At 61.8% G+C, this 23,663-nt stretch overlaps 1 protein-coding gene across 1 annotated transcript; it reads left to right on the top strand.

Moving 5' to 3' along the window:
• Nucleotides 1-438: 438 nt before the first annotated feature.
• LOC124521786 (sodium/potassium-transporting ATPase subunit alpha-2) lies at nt 439-22,724 on the top strand. Its single transcript, XM_047092895.1, has 23 exons — nt 439-450; nt 4,647-4,751; nt 4,925-4,984; nt 6,786-6,989; nt 7,454-7,567; nt 7,825-7,959; nt 8,851-8,968; nt 10,519-10,787; nt 11,558-11,756; nt 11,884-11,993; nt 12,142-12,276; nt 12,857-13,046; nt 13,177-13,352; nt 16,663-16,799; nt 17,318-17,468; nt 17,742-17,910; nt 18,144-18,298; nt 18,543-18,666; nt 18,854-18,999; nt 19,195-19,325; nt 21,460-21,561; nt 21,670-21,761; nt 22,696-22,724. Exons 1-23 carry the CDS (start codon nt 439-441, stop codon nt 22,722-22,724), a joined length of 3,063 nt encoding a protein of 1,020 aa, XP_046948851.1.
• The last annotated feature ends 939 nt before the right edge of the window (nt 22,725-23,663 follow it).

The raw sequence follows: 23,663 nt of genomic DNA, 5'->3' as shown, positions 1-23,663 counted from the left end.
AACCACGTGGTCTCTGGCATCCTGGGATGCTGCAGGGACTGTTCCCCACCCCCCCCCCCGCCTGTCCCCAAGGGGCACACTTCCAGCCCCAGCCTTGCCTCTCGCCTCTCTCAGCGGAGGCTGCCACAGGCCAGGGGGGGAGGGGGGGAGCCGAGGGGGGCACACAGCAGGACAGATGGACCGTCCCTGGTCCACCCGCCTGTTGCTTAAGGGGCGGGAGGGGAGGAGTCCTCAGGGATCCTGTTTCAACAAACGTTTCTTTCCCGAGGAGGGGAAGGAGGGGGAGAGGGGGAGAGGGACCTATTTAAAGCTACCCTGTGGCTGACTGCCTGCTCTGTCTGTTTGCCGGGGTCTCTGGCCGTCCCAGACCAGAGGTGTGAGCTTGGGATCCTCTTGGTGACCTCTCCTGTCTAGTCCCCCCAGCCACTCTGCCCCAAGATGGGCCGTGGGGTAAGTATTCCCAAAGAGAGGGGTCACTCTGTAGGGAGAAGGAGGGCTCTGTGGAGGGTAAGGGAGGCTAGAGGGAAAGAAGGATGGGGTGAGGAGGGGTGTGAGGGGAGGAGCAGAGAGAAGCCCAGCTCTGGGGCAGCGTGAACTCGGACTGACAGTCTCCCAGCTGCCAATGTGTCCACGGGTCCACGGGTCCACGGCACTCGGGTGCCCAAGTGAACTCCTCTTCACTGCGCCCCCCAGATTAGCCCCGCAGCCCTCCACCCTACCCCCATCTCTATCTCTGAGCCTCCCCGCCTTCTAGCCAGACCCTCCTGGCCTCCCGGCCCAACCGAACTTGGCACCGTTAATGCTGCCTGCCTCTGCTACCCCCCGAAAATATCCATGCCTCTGGGAGTCCCAGGCTGAGAGGATGGGGGTCCAGTCTGAGGTTGGAGAGGCCAGGAGGGCTGGCTCCCGAGTCACCAAGCGGCCCCGACACCAGCTCCAGGGTCCCTGAATTGCCAGCAGCTGGGAGGGCCATGGGGCAGAACAGCGATGCGGGCCCCAGCCCCGGCCCAGCACCCCTCCCGATGCCCTGGGCTTTGAGCACTTTCCCAGAGCTGCCTGTACCCCCTCAGCCCACCCCTGCCCGTGACATTCTGCAGCCCTGGGAATGCCAAGGGGGAAGATTAACAACCGTGGAGTGGGGGGGGGGTGGGTAGGGACGGGGCCCTGAATTCTTGGAAATGCAATTTCCATATGGAGAGAAGTCACCCAATCCCTTTACACACTGTGCCTGGCTGCTTTCCTTTTGTGGAATCCTGGCTGGAGAGAAGGGGTCTGGGGAGAAACAGAGGAGGGTGCTGAGGAAAGGGGGTGCCTGTGGGGAGAAGTGGGGGAGCTTCTGGGCCCAGGGAGGGGTCAGGCAAGGACATGTTATTGCACTGAGCTTAGCAGCTGGGAAAACTCCGGGCTTGGACGCCAGGGTTCCCGAGCTGGGGTAGCAGCTATAAATAGAACCAGCGTGTGCGCGCGTGTGTGCGGGTGTGTGTACGTGTGCCTGTGGCACACGTGTTCTCCACAGGCCAGAGCGGATGCAGATACTCATGGGCGAGCACCTGGGTTTCTGTCTCAACAGGCCAACTTGCAAACAGGCCTGCAAGCATGTGTGAGCGTCGATGTCACGTTGTGTGGATGAGGGAGGGTCTGCGAGGTGCTGCCTGTGAGCTGTGGGGGTCACCGAGCAGGAAGTCACGCCCAGGGGAAGATACCCGATCTGAGGACCCTCAACTGCACTGGGGAGAGGGGAAGCTACCCGCCATGCCCCCTCATCCCCCCACCCCACGTGGAGAGAACCAGGGCAGGTGGCCCTCTCCCCAGCTCTACCTTAGAGCACGAGGTCCTGCTTGGGAAGCAATTTGACCTTGACTTTTTCAGGGGACCCCAGCTGCCAAGCATCTGTGCCTCTCCCCCCAACATCCCTGGAGCCCCCCGCCCCCCGCCCTCCACCCCAGCAATTGTGCACAAGTTGGGGAACAGATCTGGTTCTGCTCGGAGGGAGAGATTGGGCGAAATCGGGAGTCTTAGGGCTGGAGCTCAGAGTTCAACCCGCCAGGAGACCCCGTGGGAAGGGAAAGCCCCCCCCTTACCGCACCCCTGCTATGATTCCTTGTGCTTCCCGTCTCCTCCCCCCCCCCCCCCGTAGCGCCACTACAGAGCGAGGCCTAACCCTCGCCCGGCGCCCTGCGCCCTGTGGCCGTGAAGGGCAGCGTGGGAGCTGGGGGAAGGGACGGAGGGAGGGAGCCCAGCCCGCTCCAGCTGCCCCCACTCTGTCCCAGCCTCTGGCTCTCTCAGAAAGAACTCTCTGTTCTCCTTCAGCATTCAAGACCCAGAGAGGGGGACTTGTCATTGGGGGGGGGGGCAGTGGAGGGGGGGGGTCCTCGCTTCCTCTCTTTCTTTCTTGCCCGGGCAGCCCGCTGGCCCCAAATCTCTGCAGGCTCCTGGCTGCAGGGCTGGAGATCCTTGCCAGGACGGGTGGGGGAAGGGGCAGCGTGTCCCAAGCTCTGTGCCTGCCGTGGGTGGGAACCGAGGGGAAGGGGTGCTGCGTGGAACTGCCCAGCCCGACCACCATGCGACACGCCCTCAGGTGCATGGGCACTTTAACTTCACAGATGCCATTTCACGTCTGAACGTACAGAAATTCTCTGGGCTCTGCTTTTCTGCCCCAGCCCCACCCCCACCGCCACTCCGCCCAGGCCCTGTTCCTACCCCTGAAGCTCTGGAGGGTCACCTTGAAGATGGTCTGGCCTCGTCTCTTGTCTCTGCTCCCTTTGCTGCCTTTCGTCCATTCCCCAGTTCTGTTCCACCAAGCGGAACTGGTGAACCCAAGGACTTCAGTCCATTCAGTGAAATGAGCCCTCTTTGGTCTTCTGGGCCGGGAGACGGAGAACCTTCCGCGAGCCCTTCCCCTCTCCTGTGGGCTGCTTCAGTCTCCCCAAGACGATCAGCCTTCAGGAAGCCCAAAGTGTGCTTGATTCACGGAAACAAACGAATGCAAGGTGGACAAGGGCGTCCACCTCGCCCTGAGCTCGCCGCCCTGCTCCTGATTTCACCGGGCCCTCTGCTACGCCTCCAGGTGTTGGATTCATGAACGCCTGTGATGAGGGCAGCTGTCACATTCCCCAGATGGCTCCTGACTCTTTGATGGGGGGGAAATGCATGATCCCAGCAGTGAAACTGCTCTGTGTGAGGCCGTAATAGATACAAGCCTTTACACATTTGTCCAGGACCCGTGGAGCGGACACCGCAGGGGAGCCCTGATGTGCACGGTGGACCCCGGGTGATAATGCCGTGCCAGCGCAGGTTCACGATTGCAACAAATGCGCCACTCTGGGGGGTGGGGGGGATGTTGACAGTGAGGACAATAGCACGTGGGGGGACGGGGGGGGGATGGGAGAACTCTGTGTACGTTCTGCTCAATTTCGCTGTGAGTCTAAAACTGCCTTTTAAAAGAAAAGCTGCCTTTTACAAATGCACACTATCCTGCAAAACAGGACAAATATGTTGGCTCTAGATGCCATCCAGGGGTCCAGTCTTTCCGAAAAAATGAATTACACCAAAGTGTAGACAAGCTCACTCCTGAAAGCCTCGCACGGCCTCAGGGGCCAGTGGAGAAGGAGGCAGGGGACAGAAGTCAAGCCTCCCTCTAGGACAAGGACACGTGGCCCTGAGGGATGTGGGGGCAGGGGAGGGGAGGGAGTGAGAAGGCAGTGTCAGGGCCCCCCAGCCCCTTCCCAGCCCCTCCCCCATCATCCCAGCCAGCCCCCCCCCACCCCGCCCCCGAAGGAGAATCGCCCAGCTCTTCCCCAGAAGCCCCTGTGAGACCCCGGAAGCCTGGCGGTGGTGAGAACACCACAGACCGTGCAGAGGAAGGGGGACACAGGCTCATGAGGCTCCAGTTAAAAGTGTTCGTGTGATTTCACGAGGGCGGGGCGGGGCGGGGGGGGACCCAAGAATGCCGGGACCCGAGGGTTACACACGTTTAGTTTTAGATGTAATCGCAGAGACGATTTCCTGTATTTTGGACAACGGGGCCCAGTTCCTTCATACCCGGTTGTGCCTTGGGGCCTCACGTTGCGCGCACTCTTGCTCTGCAGCGGGCAGGCCGCCGCCCAGCCGGGTGGAGAGGGTCCCCGGCACGCTTCGTGTCCCCATTCCCAGGGCTCACGCTGACCCTCCAACCGTTGGCTCCTCTCCGCGGGCACATCAGCCCTGCTCCTACCATTTCCAGCCCCACCCCCTGACCCTATGCTCCCCATCTCCTGCAGACCCTTCCCTGCCCCGACCCCAGCCCTGGCCACTGCCTTCCAGAATTCTAAATAGCTTTAGATGGTCGCTTTTTAAAGTGTCTGTTTTGTTTAGTATCCGGCTGCGGGCTTCGCTCAGCAAACAGAACCTTAGCCAAAGCCCAATGGTAAGCAGCTGAGAGCGAGGTCCTGAGTTCTGAGCCCCTCGGCCTTCCCTGAAGTCCCCACATAGAGCCCGTGAGCCCGCCCCTGGTTTGCAAACGGAGCGCCCGGGGTCCCCTCCGCCCTCCACCCTTTCCTCCCCCGGGACCATCACTGCCTTTGGGCCCCCTGCCCCCAGCCCGGTGGGAATAGAGGCTCTAGCCTCTGGCCTCCTTGACTCTCTGGGTTCTCCCCCCGCCCCCCCAGGCCGGCCGTGAGTACTCGCCCGCGGCCACCACGGCGGAGAATGGAGGCGGCAAGAAGAAGCAGAAAGAGAAGGAGCTGGATGAGTTGAAGAAGGAGGTGGCCATGGTGAGGGCCGCGGCCCCCCAAGGGCTGTGGAAAAGGGGTCCCAGCGCACCTGCAGAAGGCATTGCCGCCCCTCCCGTGCCCCCCGCTTCAGCCCCGAGCCCCTCGGCGCTCACAGGCGCTCTAGACCCGATGCTCAGCCTCCTGCCCCCGAGTAACTCGACTTCCCTCCTCAGGACGACCACAAGCTGTCCTTGGATGAGCTGGGCCGCAAATACCAAGTGGACCTCTCCAAGGTGAGCGGCGGGGCTGCGAGTGAGGGCGCCAGGCCGCCCGTGGGTTGGAGGGGCCTCAGAGCTGGAATCCTGTCCTCTGCACCCACGAGGAAACTGAGGCCCAGAGTCCAGTGACTACTGGGGCCCGAGCCAGAGCTAGAACCCGGGTTCCCTGCCCTTCTCCTGGGAACCCGGAAGCCAGGCCCCCGGGGGCACCCTCCAGGCGGGGCTCGTCGTCCGCCCGAGGCAGCTCCGATGACATGTGTCTCAGGGGAAGTGACCTCCGTGAAATGCTAACCCCTCACTGCCCTCACGGTAACCTGGGCGCCCCACGGTGCACGCGACGCCTAACATCCACTTCCCTGATCCTCACAAGACCTAGGGGTTAGGTGCTGTAGACCTGTGTGTGACAGCAAGGGCTCTCGTGGAGGGGGACGAGCTTCCCACCGTCACAGAAATAGCAAGCGGCGCAGTCAGATTACCAAGGCCACCATTTTGAAAAACAAAGCGTCAGTCAAAACTGTAGTGGGTGCGTACCTCCTCCCGGAGGCCCTCCCTGACTTCCCTTTTGAAAATTCTTCGCCTTTGCCTTTCTTCTTCTTTTTTGTTCATTTTTGAGAGAAAGAGACAGAGAGAGAGAGAGAGAGAGAGACAGAGAGAACACGATCGGGGGAGGGGCAGGGAGAGAGAGAGACAGACAGAGAGAACACGATCGGGGGAGGGGCGGGGAGAGAGAGAGAGGGAGAGACAGAGAGAACACGATCGGGGGAGGGGCAGGGAGAGAGAGAGACAGACAGACAGACAGAGAGAACACGATCGGGGGAGGGGCAGGGAGAGAGAGAGACAGACAGACAGACAGAGAGAACACGATCGGGGGAGGGGCAGGGAGAGAGAGAGAGAGGGAGAGAGAGAATTCCAGGCAGGTTCCACCTGTCAGCACCAAGCCCCACATGGGGCTCGAACCCACGAACCGTGAGATCGTGACCAGAGCCGAAGTCAGACGCTCAATCAACCAAGCCACCCAGACGCCCCTCTTTATTTTTCTTAAGGATCTGGCAGTGACGACTATTTATCGTGTATCGCCTCACCAGGTCATAAGCTCCACGGGGCAGGGACTTCACGGGTCACGTCCAGCTCTGGATCCCCAGAGCTGGCGACAGAGCCCGGCACGTAGCAGGCATTCAACTCACACTTAGGAGACCGATGAGTGCGCAGATAGAAAGACAACCACGTGGCCCCTGTCCCCAAGCCGCTCAAAGTCCGGCGGCAGGAAAGAAGGTGACGCAGAATTCCCACGCCCCGCGTGGAGCGCGGTTCTAGAACCGTGTGTGGGCGACACCGGGTGCAGAGAGAGACGTCTGAACCAGCCTGGCGCTCGCGGAGCAGGGCCGGGCGAGCCTCTGGGGGAAGCGACAGATGGTTCAGAGCCCTGTGACGCTGATGGTCAGCACACCGGCCGTTTCTCCCGGCTGAAAAGGGGAATCTGAAGGAAGACAGGTGGTGGGAGGAGCCAGTTCAGAGGCCTCTCCAGGCAGCCTTACCCAGGCTACCTCCGGGGGAGGTACCACGGCCCTCACCAGCGAGGGTCTCAACCCGAGGACGCCCAGAGTTGGGGCCACAGTCTGAACCTTCCTCGGGCTTCGAGGCCTCCAGCGCTCACCGCAAATGCCACCTCCCCGGTGTGACCTCTCCTGATGGTCCCCACCCCTTCCGACCGGGTGGGATTTTTCTCTCCACCCGGACGGACGTTGTTCCCCTGCCCGGGAGCAGGTGGAGGGAAGCGGTGAGGAGGTGCTCACGCGCCTGTCCGTGCCTCCCTCAGGGCCTCACCAACCAGCGGGCCCAGGACATTCTGGCTCGGGATGGGCCCAACGCCCTCACCCCGCCCCCGACCACCCCTGAGTGGGTCAAGTTCTGTCGCCAGCTCTTTGGGGGCTTCTCCATCCTGCTGTGGATCGGGGCCATTCTCTGCTTCCTGGCCTACGGCATCCAGGCCGCCATGGAGGATGAACCATCCAATGACAACGTGAGCCTGCACGCCCGACCCCTGGGCCCACCACCCGTGGCTCTGTCCTTCAGGCCCGAATCCCAGTAGAAGCGGGGGGCGGGGAACAAGGCCCTCACATCACAGCCCCGCAGGCCCCTCTGCCCTTTAGGCTGAAAGGGGGTGAGGCTTCTTTGTATATCTGTAAGCACACACACGCACACACATCCGTGAATGAGACAGCCCCTCCCTGTCCTTCCCACCTCCGTGGGCTTGTCTGCATCCCTGGGCGTCAGGTGGAGAGGCCTGGTCCCGGGAACTCCCTATGACCCTCCCCGCCCCTTCCGTTTCTTAGGAAGGAGACTGGAGGGGGAGGTTGGGGAGAAGGTCTTCTGCTATTCCCACACCCGGTCACGGACAAAGGCGGCCCCGAATGCCCACCTGAGGGGCAGCTGGCCTTCCCGGGCTGGGAGAAGAGCAAGTCCCTCAAACCTCTCTCCTTCCAGCTCTACCTGGGTGTGGTGCTGGCAGCCGTGGTCATCGTCACCGGCTGCTTCTCCTACTACCAGGAGGCCAAGAGCTCCAAGATCATGGATTCCTTCAAGAACATGGTGCCTCAGGTAGACAGCCGGACGGGGCTCCAAGGCGGGCCACGGGCTTTCTGGAAGCGTCCAGCTCCTCCCCCTCAGCAACTTGCGCTCTGAGACGGCGCCGTGGGCGGAAACACCCTCCCGCTCTCCACGCCAGGACCTAGTTTCACTGCTAAGGGCGCAGTGCCTTCTCCTCGAGGGGTGGAGGAGAGGGGGGAGGCCAGCACGCAGAGGAAGGTGCTGGCGGGCCGGGCGCGTCGTGAGACGCCTGGGTCCCCCCTCCGCAGCAAGCCCTGGTGGTGCGGGAAGGAGAGAAGGTGCAGATCAACGCGGAGGAGGTGGTGGTGGGAGACCTGGTGGAGGTGAAAGGCGGAGACCGCGTGCCCGCGGACCTCCGGATCATCTCTTCTCACGGCTGCAAGGTGAGGAAGCCGCCAGGTGGCGGCCCGAAGGCGCAGGCCCTACAGAGCTGGGGTGGGGGCGCCCAGTTAGAGGCTGCAGGTTTGGGAGACCCAGGCCCAGTGTCCACCTGCCCCCGCGCCACCCTGCCGAACCCTGCCTCCCGCGGAGCGTTTGTGGATCGTCTCCTCGTGGCTGTGTGTCAGGCGTTTCTTTGACATCCGCTTCATGCAATCATGTCGCGGGCGTTATTATGTGTCAGATGCTTTATTTACATCCACTTATGCTACTGTTTTTTTTAAGTTTTATTTATTTCTCTTGAGAGAGAGAGCATGAGCAGGGGAGGGGCAGACAGAGAGGGGGGGAGAGAGAGAGAATCCCAAGCAGCCTCCGCCCAGTCAGCACAGAGCCCGATGCGGGGCTCAAACTCACGAACGGTGAGATCGTGACCTGAGCTGAAATCGGGAGTCGGACGCCCAACTGGCAGAACCCCCCCCCAGGTGCCCCTCCCCCCACAGCTGCCCCTTTAACTCTGCCAGGCGAGTGTTCTCGTGGCGTGTGGCCGCAAGGGCGACCGTGCACGACCCTAGGCGGTTCCATTTTCCTAGCCTGTGGTGTTCGAGGAGGCACCCCCTGCAGTTGTGTGACACAGAGACTCTGGTTACACGCCCCGTTTTACAGATGGGTAAATGGAGGGGGTTTTGTTGGTTAGGTAACCAGCCCAAGGGCACGTAAGAAGCGAGAGCCAGGATCCCGAACCGGGGCACGGACAGTAGCTGAGTAAACACGTGATGAGGGCCAGGGTAATGTGCCCGTCGTGTCGCGGAGGTTGAGCGTGGTTGGAGTCCGGGGACAGCTGTGTGTGCACACGTGTGTCAGCCCGTCTCGTGCCCACACGCCTGCTTCCTCCGCAGGTGGATAACTCATCTCTAACAGGCGAGTCGGAGCCCCAGACCCGCTCCCCCGAGTTCACCCACGAGAACCCCCTGGAAACTCGTAATATCTGTTTCTTCTCTACCAACTGTGTGGAAGGTGAGAAGCCGGCCCCGTGGGAGCGCCCCAGCCCAGCACCCACGGAAGGCAGGGTCCGAATCCCGAACCCCCAGGCAGGGCTGGGGGCTGCGGCCTTACCTAGTTCTCGAAAGTCCTGCCTAAGGCAGAGGGAGGGGACCGAGGGGTCAGGGAGCCCTGAAGAGCAGAAGCAGTCCGTTCCAGACCGGTCCCTTCCACACACACCGTTCCACACAGGACACGCAGAGACACAAACGCACACGATTCACAACACGCACCATGCCCCAAACCAGCCTCGACTCCGAGAAGTCTTCGGTTGGACTGATCGGTTCCGTTTCTCCCGATTCGGGGACTAGTTGCTTCCCTGTCTCACCCTTGCTCTGACCAGCACGCAGGCTGGGGAGGCTCGAGCCAGCTGAACACCGGGCGCCCCCCTCAGTCTGCCCCGTGCGCCCCATCTCTGTTCCGGGTTCTGGACATGAACCAGGGCCAACGGGAGCTTCCCGAGCTGCCACCACGTAAAGGCAGGAGCCCAAGCCTACCGGAAACCCCTCCCTCTGCGGCCGTGCCCCCTCGGAGAGAGCCCAACGGCAAGGGCTGTTGGGGACAGAGGCCTGGCCAGACCTGGGGCCTGGGACGGGCCGGAGGTGGCCGCGTGCCCCCTCCCCCTCCACTCCCTTCCTTCCCGACTCACTTCTCCCCAGGGTATTATGTCTCTCTGAGCCACTCCCCTCCTTTAGCAAATTGGAACTATAATGCAAATCGCCACACATTAAATATCTTACATTTTTAACGTCCTGAGATTCTGAAACGTGCTCCACATTTGCCGCAGTTGGTAAAAATGCCTACTAAAATACTCGCGTTGCTTACTCTGAAATGGGCTGTGGAGAAAGGACGAGGAATGAAGGGAGCTGACATTTGTCGAAGGCCTGCTACGTCCCAGGCCCCGGTCAGGTGCAACACAGCACCGTCCCGTTTCGTTATGAAGGCAACCCATCCCTGGGCGGGAAGTCAAACGGGAGTGCAAACCCACGCTTGGCCAGCCCCTACCTGCGTGCTCTTTCCTCATAGCGCTCGCCCTCCCTCTCGCTCTCCCTCTCGCTCTCTTCCTCTCGAGAGGAAGACCCAAGGGTCTACCCGTGTCTACCTAAGGGTCGGTGACCGCCTGGCTCCTTCTGTGCGGTCTCAGGCCCAACGTTGAGAGAGAAAGTCTCAAGGCCACACGGAAAACCCGTAACAGCTGCTTTCCTCCGTGCCCGTCGTATACTTCCGGATCATAACAAGCCGGAGACTGATTTTACCGAAATACCGGCGCTGTTTTTATTTCATTTATTTCATTCCTCCTCCATTTGAATTCTGGGTTTACCCGCAAGGTCTCCCCTCGGGGCCCAAGGACAAGAGGAAAGGAGTTGCGGTTGGCGGGGGCTGGGACGGGTAGTCCGCGCAGGGGGAAGACGGCCACCCACGGGGGGTACGGCCCCCCGGGCGCGGCCCGCGGGACCGGAGTCTGAGGCTCGTTTCGTCTGCCGCGGCCTTCCTTTTCCACTTCCGGGCTCCCCTCTATGTTGCAGGCACGGCCAGGGGCATCGTGATTGCCACAGGCGACCGGACAGTGATGGGCCGCATAGCCACGCTGGCCTCAGGCCTGGAGGTCGGGCGGACGCCCATCGCCATGGAGATCGAACACTTCATCCAGCTGATCACGGGGGTGGCCGTGTTCCTGGGGGTCTCCTTCTTCGTGCTCTCCCTCATCCTGGGCTACAGCTGGCTGGAGGCGGTCATCTTCCTCATCGGCATCATCGTGGCCAATGTGCCCGAGGGGCTGCTGGCCACTGTCACCGTGAGTGGGTCAGGCCGAGCGCCACCCGGGGAGGGTCTCGCCGCCCTTTTCCTCAAGGGGCTTACTGTTCTTCAGCGATGTTTTCGCCTCCGGCCCCCAAAGTCACTTATCAGATTCCCGTTTGACGGATGGCTCAGAGTTGGAGCCTGAAAAATCTCGGGAGGGACTGCGCCTCTGCTCGCCGTCTCTCTCCCGGGGGCGCAAGGCAGCCACCTGCTCACCCCCGACGTGCTAGCCACTGCGGGCTGCGGCTCACCCCGGCCAACCGTGCCATAAAGCCTCCCCCAAAGGTCACCGGTGACTAACTGGCAAGCCCGGTGCCCTTGCCTCAGCTCCCTTCCTTGACTCTGCCGCGGAAGCGGGTACCGCCGTCCACCCTCTGGAAGTCTCCCCTCCACTGAGCACCGCGACGCGTCACTATGCCGGTTCTCCTCTGTCCCCTGCGCGGTCTCCTCCTGCTCCCCCGACCCGGATTCTCAGGCCTCGAGCTCTGCTCTCCACCCCCACCCCAGGCGCCACACCCCATCCTGTGCCAGCAGCTGTCACACCCCTTCGCCCAGCTCTGCGCTGGCCCGCTCTGGACTCCGGCCGCGCGACCTCGCTTCCCCGGACACACCCCTTGGTCTCGGCCCGGCACGTCCGAAATCGAATCCATCCGCCACCCGCGTGTAGACCCCACCTGGTGTTGGCGGAGCGGGACCCCGGTCCGGGGGAGGTCAGCACACGCCCGACTCCAGGCTCAGCCCCTCTTCCCCCCCGCCCTCTCCCAGGTGTGTCTGACCCTGACCGCCAAGCGCATGGCGCGCAAGAACTGCCTGGTGAAGAACCTGGAGGCGGTGGAGACGCTGGGCTCCACCTCCACCATCTGCTCGGACAAGACGGGGACCCTCACCCAGAACCGCATGACCGTCGCCCACATGTGGTTCGACAACCAGATCCATGAGGCCGACACCACCGAAGATCAGTCCGGTGATCGGGCGCTCCGAGGGGGCGAGGGGCTGGAGGACGCCCAGGGCGCCCGCGTGGCCGCGAGGCGGGGAGGGGGGCAGACGAGGGCCCTGAGCCGCGCGCCCGCTTCTCCCTCCCTGCCTCCCAGGGGCCACTTTTGACAAGCGATCCCCCACGTGGACGGCCCTGTCTCGGATTGCCGGCCTCTGCAACCGCGCTGTCTTCAAGGCCGGGCAGGAGAACATCTCTGTGTCGAAGGTGGGGCGCCTCCGCACCTGCCCACCTTGCTGACGCCCAGCTCCCCCGCTCACACCCTCCGACAGCCTCCGGGTGTGGGGCGGGGTGGGGGGGGGGCTTGGGTGCCCTCCTCCCTCGGCCCATGCGACCCTGAATTCTCCTCCGGCAGCGGGACACAGCCGGCGACGCCTCCGAGTCAGCTCTGCTCAAGTGCATCGAGCTGTCCTGCGGCTCCGTGAGGAAGATGAGGGATAGAAACCCCAAGGTGGCGGAGATCCCCTTCAATTCCACCAACAAGTACCAGGTCCGGTCGGGCACCAGCACGGGGGCGGGGAGGGGGCCGAAATGAAGGGGGCGCGCAAGACCTAGGAAGGGTGGGAGCCTCGTCCCCCAGGAAAGCCGTGGTGACCCATGTCTGGTTGCAATGACCCCCTCTGACTTCCAAACTTCCATTCCTCACTACATCCCGTCGCCCTCCCAGCTCCGGCCCCAGCCTCCCAACCCGCCCAGCGACACCCCTGAAATTGCCTTAGGGTACCCCTCAGGCCGCAGGCTTCTGTTCGATGCCAAGAACTCCCCGCCTAAGCACACTGAGGCCAGCCTGGCGGCAGGTGCCGCCCCCCACGCCAGCACAGTGCCTGTCTCAGCTGGTCTGGGCAAACATTTGTTAGGTGAATGAATGTCCTAGGGGAAGAGGACGCTCAGTTTACAGGGCTGGGACGATGAGGCCCCAACTCCCCTTCACACGCAGAGGCCCTCCCTCTGTTGACAATGGTTGATGGATCAGGGGTTATCTTATCAGGGGAGGTGTCCTTAGCAGCCTCTGCTCTCCCAGGACCAGGGACGAGTATGGCCCCCTCTGTAACCACCTGTCCTCCCTCCAGCTGTCTATCCACGAGCGGGAAGACAGCCCCCAGAGCCACGTGCTGGTGATGAAGGGAGCCCCGGAGCGCATCCTGGACCGGTGTTCCACCATCTTGGTGCAGGGCAAGGAGATCCCTTTGGACAAGGAAATGCAAGATGCCTTTCAGAACGCCTACATGGAGCTGGGCGGGCTGGGGGAGCGCGTGCTGGGTGAGAGGCCAAAGCCGGGAGTGGGCCCCAGAAGGGTGTCCGGACCTCAGTGGTTTCCCCAGGGCGGGGGCTCTGGGGACAGCCAGGCAGGCACCTGGTTGCACTCACTCTTCCCTCCTGCCCGCCTCAGGGTTTTGTCAGCTGAATCTGCCCTCTGGGAAGTTCCCTCGCGGATTCAAATTTGACACAGACGAGCTGAACTTTCCCACGGAGAAGCTCTGCTTCGTGGGGCTCATGTCCATGATCGACCCTCCCCGGGCTGCCGTGCCGGACGCCGTGGGCAAGTGTCGCAGTGCGGGCATCAAGGTACGCCCTCCCTTCCTCCCCCCGTCCTCCAACGCCGAAGGTCAAGGGCCTGCAGGGGCTGCTGCCTCGCGGACACCCAGGCCACGGGTGGCCGCCTTCCCACGGACCCAGAGGGGAAGCTGTCCATCTGCCTGGAGCTCTCGCTCTGGTCCCTCTTGGTCAAGGTAACCATGCACATCGCCTCCCTCTCTCATTCTACCCTGATTTTGAGTCCATCTGGCACTCGTGCTTCGGAGACCTGGCTGTCCAACTTCCCGACTAATGTCCACGCTCTCTAGCATCTGGGGTGGGATTAGCGGCTCTTGTGGGCGCCCACTCCCTCCCCGCGCCCCCAGCGACCCCAAACACACCCCTCCTGGACCCTCGCGTCCGACTGCAAGTGCTCCCCAGGGGCCACTCCTTCCTCTGTGCCTCGTCCGTTCTTCATTCTGCGAATATTTATCGTTTACCCCCTGCGGACCAGGCACTGTTCAAGGTGCCCGAGTTCAACAAACAGACGGAAACCCTTTCCGCTTTCCTGTCTCCGAGACACCCTCCTCGCCAGCCCCTTAACCCGTCTCATCGCCAGTCATGGTGCCGCGGCTGGCTCTTCTTTTTCCGGCGTCTCAGCTAATGCCCAATCAGTTCAAGCCGCCCGTCCACTGAGGGCCGGGCGCTCCGCCAGGCGCAGGCATTCTAAGACGAAGGAGACGTGGTGCCTGGCCTCCGGCGCTCACGGGCTCCCGGGGGAAAGAAATGCCCCTACGGTTAATCACAGAACACTCTGAGAGCTGGGGTCGTGAGCACCTACCACGGGCCAGGTACTCGCATAACGCAAACCGCCGGTCGTGTGAATCAGGCACTATTCTCAGCGCTTAACCCGTATGATCTCATTTAATCTCCGCAAGAACCTGATGCGTAAGCACCGGTTTTTTTCCTTTCGAACAGAAGAGGGGAGCTGAGGCACGAAGGAACGTGCTCCTAAGTGCTAGAGCCGGGGTTTGACCCAAGGCAGCCCTCCCTTTCCTAACTACCACACTGAAGCGTGTGTGTGTGTGTGTGTGTGTGTCCGTAAAGGATTTCTCAACCCCGTAACCGCTCTGTCTCTGAGGGAGGCGTCATTATCCCCATTTAAAAATAAAACAAGCTGAGACTCAGAGGGGGTAAGTCGCTTTCCCAAAATAAATCTGCCAGTAAGGGCCGGATCAGGTATGTGAAGCATGGCACACGGTCTGGAAAGCCATGCTCCTGCTGGTGAGGCTGCCTCTGGCCACGATCGGTGCCGTCACGGAGGCCTGGGGACGGATCCCCCAGGGAACTCCGAGCAGGGAGCAGTTGATTCTGCTTCAGGGAACTGGACAATGTTTGCACAGAGCGCACGATATTTGATCTGGGCCTCGAAGGCTGGAGCGTCTTGTGAGGCAGGGAGAGGAAGGCTGTCAAGGTCAGAGACAGTGCGTGCCCTGATGGCGTCAGCCTGCACGTGGGGCGCAGGTGTGGGGGGAGGCGAGCGGCACAGGAGACTGGGAGGTTGGGCCGAGGCCATTTGGAAGGACTTTGCCTAAATGCCCGGCTTGGGCTTCATCCTGCAGTCCCCAGAGAGCACAGGCGTCCCGGCTGATCGAGCTTTCAGGAGGCTTCCCGTGCGGAGGGTCTGGATCTGGAGGAGGACGGGAGGCAAGGAGGCAGGGAGAGAGGCCGCTGCCATAGTTCAGGCAGGGGGTGAGGCCCCGAACCAGGGCGGTGGCAACGGGCTGGAGGCGAGGAGTCACGTGAGAGAAATGCTTTGAGAACGTAGTGACCGAGCTGGACGTGGTCAGTGAGGAAGATGCAGGGACAAAGGGACAGAATGCACAGACAGGACCGTATCGAGACGGGGACAGAGGGCAGGCTTGGCGTGCTGGTGGGAGTGCATGATGAGCTCCCTTTTGACCTTCGGTTGGAAGCGTCCATGAGACGCCCGGGAAGAGACATCCCAGGGGAAGCTGGCCTCGGGTTAGAGCCCAGGACAGAGGGTCGGGCCCGGAGAGCAAGGCTCACCAGCACACAGGTGCAGTTGAAGGCCGGCTAGTCCGTTGCATCGTTCTGGCCGGGAAGAGAACCGGGGTCAGGGAAGGGGACAAGGATGGAACCGGGGCCACCAGTCTTGAGGCAAGGAGAGAGAGAGAGAGAGGAGCAAGGGAAGGAAGGGAGAGGGGGGCGTCCCAGCTCACGTGTGCTGAGTGCCCAGCTGGCGCCATTTACCCTTCACGACAACTTTGGACGGTGGGGCTCGTCCCCTCCTTGGGCCGAGACGCGGTGAAAAGACGGGTCCGAGGTGTGACACTGGGGAGGGCCGGTGTCCAGGCTCCGGCGGTGTCCATCCGCCTCCACAGCTACCTCTTCCGCTGCACTTGGAGGCCACCCTGAGGAGGCGGGAAAGAGCCGGAAGAAGCGGGGAGGGCAACCGGGAATAATGGGGTCCATGCAGACAAGCAGGTCTCAAGGAGGGGGTGGCGGCCAGTGCCGAATGCTCAGAGGAGTCACGCGGCATAAGGACCGCATAGATGCTGTTGTCTTCAACGGGGAGGCCCACGTGGCCTTCAGGGGGCAGGTGCAGGGGCTCATGGGGGCGCAAGAGAAGGCAGGGGGCCTTGAAGGGGCTTCCTCCTCGGGGTCTGTGACATCTGCCCACAGACCCGCACGCGCAAATGCTTGTTCATCCGGCTCCGATCCGCTCACGCTCGTGACCGAGAGCCTCGTCACCGGCCTCTCGGATGCCAGCCACCCTCCCGAGCAGCGCCGTCCATTCTGCAAGAATCCCCTTCCTCGCCGTGGAGAAGGGGTGTCAGAGGCAGATGTACAGGCAGACGAGGGCCGGGAAGGGGGGCCGTGCCCCCTGCATCCCTCCTCTGCCCTGCTGGATGGCCTGCAGCCACGGAGTGGGCACTAAGAAAACCGTCTCCTACTCCCGGCTCCCAGGGGCCTCGAGTCACGGCCCCTTCTAAGCCTTTGTCCCTCACCGGTAGATGAGGGGTCCTTCCAGCCGGGACGGCCTCGTATCCCGTGAAATCCTAACTCCTAAACGGTCTCTGAGGCTCCTCTTCCGAGAGACCTTCGTTAATTTGTTATTCTTCCTGGCGAAGTATCTTTGATCCCTTAAGTACAACTTGTCACCCACCCAACACGTGCACACACACACACACACACACACACACACAGTTGTGCCATTTGGGCTGGGATCTGTGAATCCCACCGTCTGGTGGTCCGGCCTTTTCTGACTTTGGGAAAGGAATGGGTTGGGAGGGGGTCCGAACACTGCTGTTCTTCTCTCTTTTCTCCGTCCTACCAGGTGATCATGGTGACTGGGGACCACCCGATCACAGCCAAGGCCATTGCCAAAGGTGTGGGCATTATATCAGAGGGCAATGAGACTGTGGAGGACATCGCAGCCCGGCTCAACATTCCTGTCAGCCAGGTCAACCCCAGGTGAGGCGTTCCCAGGAGCCCGTCCCCCATCAACCCAGCCTGTCCCACAGAGCGCTCGAGTGTCCCCGGGGGCATTTGGATAGCTCCTCTGGGACTTCGCAGGCCTTGCCTGGGACACCTCAGTGACGGCTGCTCGGTCCTGAATGTGTCCAGGCTGTGCCACTGACTGACTGTGTAACCCCGGAGGTGTCACTCTGCCGTCCGGAGCCCCCGTTCCCTCAACTACAAATTTAGGGTGCTGTCTACACTGCAGGGTGGCCACGGGGGCGAGAGGCATGTAAGAGAACTAGCACGTTGCCTAGCAACGACTGTGCTTGGTGAGGATGCCACCTCTCTTCCTCAAAGGGAGAGATGGGACAACGAGGCCACCCATGGAGACAGGGGAGGAGGCCCATGGCCCTGGGAGCCTGACTCGGCAGGGGCCCTGCGGCCCAGTGATGGGGGTGCGGGTGGAGGCAGGCGGCTGGCAGGGGCGCGGGGACGCAGGGAGCTCAGCCACCTCCGCCCCCGCCGTCCAGAGAAGCCAAGGCGTGCGTCGTGCACGGCTCGGACCTGAAGGACATGACGTCGGAGCAGCTGGACGAGATCCTCAGGAACCACACGGAGATCGTGTTCGCGCGGACGTCCCCGCAACAGAAACTCATCATCGTGGAGGGCTGTCAGAGGCAGGTGAGGACGACGGGGGCGCCTCGGGGGGCCCCGCCCAGCCCAGCCCCAAACCTCCTCGGGCCGGGAGGAGACTCCCGAGAGCACCCTGTCTTGAGCCCCGAGACGGCCGCCAGTTGAGGCCCCCCGAGAGTTCTAACGTCTCAGGAGGAGCCGGAGAGGGAAGGGCCGGGCACGAGGACCCTTAGAGACAAGGGATGATGGGAGCAGAGTGAGCTTTGGGACGGGTCCCGATGGGTCACAGTGGTGAGTTCAGTCCCTCTGTGCTTCGCCCAGGGGGCCATCGTGGCGGTGACGGGGGACGGCGTGAACGACTCCCCCGCGCTGAAGAAGGCTGACATCGGCATCGCCATGGGCATCTCGGGCTCCGACGTGTCGAAGCAGGCCGCCGACATGATCCTGCTGGACGACAACTTCGCCTCCATCGTCACGGGCGTGGAGGAGGGTGAGGGGCCACGCGGGCTGGGGTGGCGTCGGGGACGCTAAGCCGGCGCTGGCTTCCCAGGCCTCTGGACCCCAACGCAGAGCCGACGCAGGGCCCCAGGCGCCCGCATGCTGCCTCGGCTCCCCTCCAACACACATTCCCCCGCTCTGGGGAACACGGGCCACCATGCTTCGAGCGCCTGGGCCGGGGAGGGGGCCCTCCCGTCTCCCTGACGCCCTCACCACCTCCCACAGGCCGCCTCATCTTTGACAACCTGAAGAAATCCATCGCGTACACGCTGACCAGCAACATCCCCGAGATCACCCCCTTCCTGCTCTTCATCATCGCCAACATCCCCCTGCCTCTGGGCACCGTCACCATCCTCTGCATCGACCTGGGCACAGACATGGTGAGGCCGGGGGTCGGAGCGGGGTACGGGCGAGGCGATCACGGGCGCAGGCGGGTGGAGGAGGGCAGCCAGGGCACGTGGCCAGGCTGCGACGGTCGAGGGAACAGAAGTCCGAGACCTGGACCGTAACAGCGTCTTAATAACGTGTGCTGAACTGCATCAGAGGTTCTTCCTCACTGACGGTCCTGTGCACCTGTCGCCTCCCTTCCGCTGCCCTCCTCCCCGCCGTGCGCCCCTCACACAGGTCCCGGCCATCTCCCTGGCCTACGAGGCGGCTGAGAGTGACATCATGAAGCGGCAGCCCAGGAACCCTCAGACGGACAAGCTGGTGAATGAGAGGCTCATCAGCATGGCCTATGGACAGATCGGTGCGGAGGGGCCCCGGGGCCCCGGGGGGACCCCGAGACAAGTCTCTGTCCAGCTGTCGGGGGAGGAGCCCCCCGCGACATCCCAGGCCGGGGACCAGCCCCCCCGCCAGGGGTCGGGGACATCCATCTCTGGCCTCACTCTGCTTCCTCCTCTGACCCAGGGCCTGTCTTTGCCCACTCCCCACAGGGATGATCCAGGCGCTGGGTGGCTTCTTCACCTACTTCGTCATCCTGGCGGAGAATGGTTTCCTGCCATCACGGCTGCTGGGAATCCGCCTGGACTGGGACGACCGGTCCATGAACGACCTAGAGGACAGCTACGGACAGGAGTGGGTGAGTGGGGCCTCGAGCGGGGACACCCGGGCCGGGGAGGGCGGGCTCAGCGCCGGCAGGAGTGGTCCTCGTGGCCCACGGGGGCTGGGGGCGAAGGGCGCCTGGTGCCCGGGGCTGAGCGAGTGCCACAAGCACGTTGCCCTGGGCACCTGCCCTCGCCTCTCACGCCACCCCATCTGCCCGCCCCCCTCCCAGACCTACGAGCAGCGGAAGGTGGTGGAGTTCACCTGCCACACGGCCTTCTTTGCCAGCATCGTGGTCGTGCAGTGGGCCGACCTCATCATCTGCAAGACCCGCCGTAACTCGGTCTTCCAGCAGGGCATGAAGTGAGCGCCCCCGGGCCCCCCACACCCCACCCCTCCCCCGGCAGAGTCTGCTCTCTTCCTCCCTCCTCCCGTGTGCCTCCTCCCTCCTTCCCTCCTTCGTCTCACACTCTAGTGACACCCATCCCACCCTCTGCCCAGCCCTAAACGCGGGTGCCCTGTGCTCCCCCCCCCACGCCCAGGTAGCCCCAGTTTATGGCACCCGCCCTGTGGAGTTGTGTTACCCTCATGGGGGCTGGTTGCTACTCGGAGTCAGGTTCGCTGCCTTCTTAGGGTGTGAGTTATCACGTGCCCGTCATCGTGCTGTGACTCAAACACATTGTCTAACCTCACAATAGCTCAATGAGATAGGTGCTATTTCCAATTTATGGACCAGAGAACCCAAAAAGGTTCCGTGATGTGCCTGAGGTCACCCAGGCGGTAAGCGTTCACCCGGGTCTGCTTCGAATGCCCAAGCTCTTGGCTACTGCCCTGGGTGGCTCGCCTGTCCCTCTGGCACCTGCTCGGTACTCAGTAATTACCCTGTGACTGTGGCATGCACGGTGGTTCGTTCTGGAGGCATCACTGCCATTCTCTTCTGCAAAGAGCGGACGCGATTCCCCAAGTGAGTTTTGAGCTAATTTCTTAGCGGGGGCGGGGGGGGTGGGGGTGGGGTGGAGAGCGAGATGCCAAAACCCTGGTGAAGTTAATAGGCTTGAGATCCCGGGGAGAGGAAGGTGGAAAGTCCATTGGCTAAGTCAAGGTCACACGATGGAAGGAGAGTCCACCAGCTGGATGGTGCGGTAAGGGGAGACCGGGAGCAGAAAATCGAAGACATGGGGTCCCGCTGTGGGGATCACATGCTGTGCTGCACACAGGTGACACGGGAAGGTGGGAACACACAGCCCAGCTGCCTCCAGCCCTCTGAGAGACAAATGGGAAAGAGAAGGGGGACTGATGATTACCAACAGCCACTGGCCAGCGGCTGCCCCACCTGGGGTCCGGGGTCCTGGGGTCCTCAGTGGTGCTGGCTGCAAGATTCCAAAGCCTTATGGAGACCACCCACCTACGAGAGGGCTGTTAGGCTTCCTAAAGTTTCACTTTTAGGCAGAATCATGGGTGTGAAGGGCCATCCGTGATCCCACGCTAACACGAGGCTCTGTTTGGAAAGCGTGTACATTTCCAATGTTAAATGGGGAAATGGTATTCATTACTTACTAACAAATGTAGCCTGAGAGACAACAATGCATTAGAACGTGGTCAAGAAAGAATGGGAAGGATCCTTTAGTGAGTGGAAAGCTTGGGAAGTACCAGCCCCGGCCCAAAAAGACATGTGGTGCGTGAGCTTTTAACAGGCTGACCAGTAAGGCAACCGCACCCTGCGAACGTTTCAGAGCTATCCTGTCCCCAGCAAGCCTACGATATACGGGTAGTATCTCCATGTCTCAGGGAAGGAACATGAGGCTCAGAGAGGTTCCAGAACCTCGCTTACAGCCGAAAGCTAGTGAGTGGGAGAGCTGGGACTAGACTCTGCTGTCTGACTCCAGAAACTGTTCTCAGAACCTCGCTCTATCCTGCTTTTCGGTTCCCAGACCGTGGGCACATTTCTAGCATTTCCTTTCCAGTGAGTGGACGCCTTCCTCCCTGCTAAGTGCTTTACAAACGTTCTCCTCTTTATGGGATCTCGACGAGCAGCAACTACCGGGGCCGGGGAGGCCATGAGAGTGTGAAAGACGTACACAAACCCTGAGGCAAAGGGCTTCCAAAGCCCCTCGCTAGGCAGACGCACTGACGCAGACCGCAGGCTGGGACCCGTGACAAGACCATACGCTGCGGGAGGGCAGAAGGAAGCTTGTGTTGACCACAGCATCTCCAGCATAGAGCGCATCAACCCCCACACTGGAAATGTTCATTTAATGGATGAATATATGTGTTATGGGCAACAGTCGGAGGTGAAATCCGAAGGCAGAAAACGTAAAGGACATCTACTTTGGTTTTGTGCAGCCTGAGAAGGGGGTGTTTGAAGACGGAGGGTGTAGGGCGACGTCTGTGACGGGTCCCGGGCAGGCCTCTGCCCCTTCCACCACCAAGGGTCTCCCTGGATCTCCCCCCACGTCACCCCGCCTTCCAACACCGCCTCCTTTCTTTGTCTTTCCAGGAACAAGATTCTGATTTTTGGGCTCCTGGAGGAGACAGCGCTGGCGGCCTTCCTGTCCTACTGCCCGGGCATGGGTGTGGCCCTCCGCATGTACCCACTCAAGTGAGTGTGTCGTCAGAAGGGCCCCGCGAGGTTCTGGTCCCCAAACCCTACTTTCTGCGACCGCCCTGGGATGCCCCTGACACTCTCCCGTTTCTTTTTTTCCTGCAGGGTCACTTGGTGGTTCTGTGCCTTCCCCTACAGCCTCCTCATATTCATCTACGATGAGGTCCGAAAGCTCATCCTGCGGCGGTATCCCGGCGGTAAGCCCCCCGACCCTCACCCCTGCGCCCCGCCGCTGCACCCCACTGCTGGCCACCCCGCCCCGGGCTCCACGCCCAAAGCATTCCTACTGCGGATCCTTGCTCCTTCTCCTCATGTCCCCCAGATCCTGGGACCCCTGGTCCTAGGAGCCCTGAGCCTGCTGAACCCCATTACTGCCAGGCCTGGGCCCACCTGACACACAGGTGGCCCTCAGGCTACTCCTTCCACCGCGACCAGAGAACAAAGAGTTGGGAGGGCCCCTCCAGGTCACCTCGTCCCGCTTCCACACTTTACCGAAATGGAGAGGTGCCGAGGTGAATTTATTTGTTTGGGGTCATAAAGCAAGGACCTGGTTCTAGAACCCGGCCTCCTGATTCCTGGGCACCGGCCAAGTTTTTTGTTTTGTTTTGTTTTTTTCCCAACAAGCATTTTTGACCACTTACTGGAAATTGAAAATGGATGGCCCACAAGCCAAATATGACCCACGGATATCGTTTGGTCTGGTCTGCCCTTTGCTGGGTGGGTGTGTTTTTTAATTGGTCCAATGACTGAAATTTGGAGGCTTTCCCGTAAAATCCGAATTTCTGACTTCTGAAAAACCATGAGCGGCCAGCCCCACGGCCACATCTCTGCACGGCCACAATGGGCGCTTGCCCCTTTCGAAACTCATTTGTTACCCCCATGGCCCCTGAATCTTCACCCCCAACCCACTCTGTGCCCACCCTGAACCGTGCTAAATACAAGCCTCCCTAACCCCAGGGCCCCAGCTCCCTGATTTCTTCCCCTCCCTTTCCACCCTCCTCAAGACTTCCCTGGGCCCCTGCACCGGGCCTGTGCTGCACGTGGCCGTAAGCCACCGAGCCCGTGGAGACAGATCTCTGCCCCCCACCCCCGTGAACTCACGCCGCGCCCCCCCCACCATCTCTCCCACAGGCTGGGTGGAGAAGGAGACGTACTACTGAGCCGTCTGAAGAAGGACCAGGGTCAAGGGCGCCTGGAGGGGGCTGGGGGTGGTGGTGCAAAAAGACTGGGGGGTGTCGGGGGAGGGTCCGGGAGGGAGAATGAGGCCACTCAGCAGGCTAAGTTCGGGGGAATGGGTAACTAAGCTCGGGGTGATTGCCTTGCAGACCTAACTACAAACAACCGGGTTAGACCCCACACGTCAGGGTCCTTCCCAGATCCCGCTCCACGCGCTCCGCTCTGTGGTCCACTTTTTCCGAGGAATTAACGGCTACCCCAGCCCTCCCTGTTCCGTCCCTGCACACCCACCTGCCATTACAACAGTTCAACACCCAAAGGCTGTCTGAACCTGTCTGAACCAGGAGGAGGGGACCGTCTCAGATCACCAATGTCCCTTCATCTCCCCGGCCTTACCCCACTGTCCCTTCCACCCGTCCTTTGCTTCCTGCCAGACGCTGCCCCCTGCCCCCGCTGGGGATGAGACGCGGCTCCTCCTGGTGAGTGCCAGGTGTGGGGCCGGAAAGGGAAGCTGGCTGCAGAAGTCACCCATCCCCCCGGGCAAGGCTGGTTAGGAACCTCTAGGGGAGAGCTGGGCAGGGGGGTGGGAGGCGGACGGACAGATACGGTAAAGGGAGCCGGGGAAGAGAGTGCCAAGGACAGGACAGCTGATGTGTGGCATCTCCAGCCCTGCGTCGTGCCCTTTTAAAGCTTCCTGCCAGCTCACGTCACCAGAGTAGCAGCAAAGGCAGGCGAGCTCGATCCGGAAGCTCCCCTGGGATCCCACACCCGTGCACCAGGCAGTCCCCACCGACCCCCGGCTTGTGTCGTCTGGGCCCTGGGGCCCAGGTGTCCCAGATGCTCCAGCGCTCTCCGTCCCATGCACCTGGTGACGCCCTCCCTCCATGCTGTTCCCAGAGGGACAGCCACCAGTTCATTCCCTG

The sequence above is a fragment of the Lynx rufus genome, unplaced genomic scaffold (genome assembly GCF_022079265.1).
Source record: "Lynx rufus isolate CCGP_SWC_20201006 ecotype Redwood Valley unplaced genomic scaffold, mLynRuf1.p SCAF_31, whole genome shotgun sequence".
Taxonomy (NCBI): domain Eukaryota; kingdom Metazoa; phylum Chordata; class Mammalia; order Carnivora; family Felidae; genus Lynx; species Lynx rufus.
Note: the sequence above shows the minus strand (reverse complement) of the source record. Positions and strands in the feature narration are given on the sequence as shown.

What these genes read in the sequence shown, in the direction of transcription:
- LOC124521786 (XM_047092895.1), top strand. An exon ending in AGAACATCTCTGTGTCGAAG is followed by an intron (nt 11,994 to 12,141) that starts GTGGGGCGCCTC and finishes CTCCTCCGGCAG; the next exon opens with CGGGACACAGCCGGCGACGC. An exon ending in CCTGCGGCGGTATCCCGGCG is followed by an intron (nt 21,762 to 22,695) that starts GTAAGCCCCCCG and finishes TCTCTCCCACAG; the next exon opens with GCTGGGTGGAGAAGGAGACG.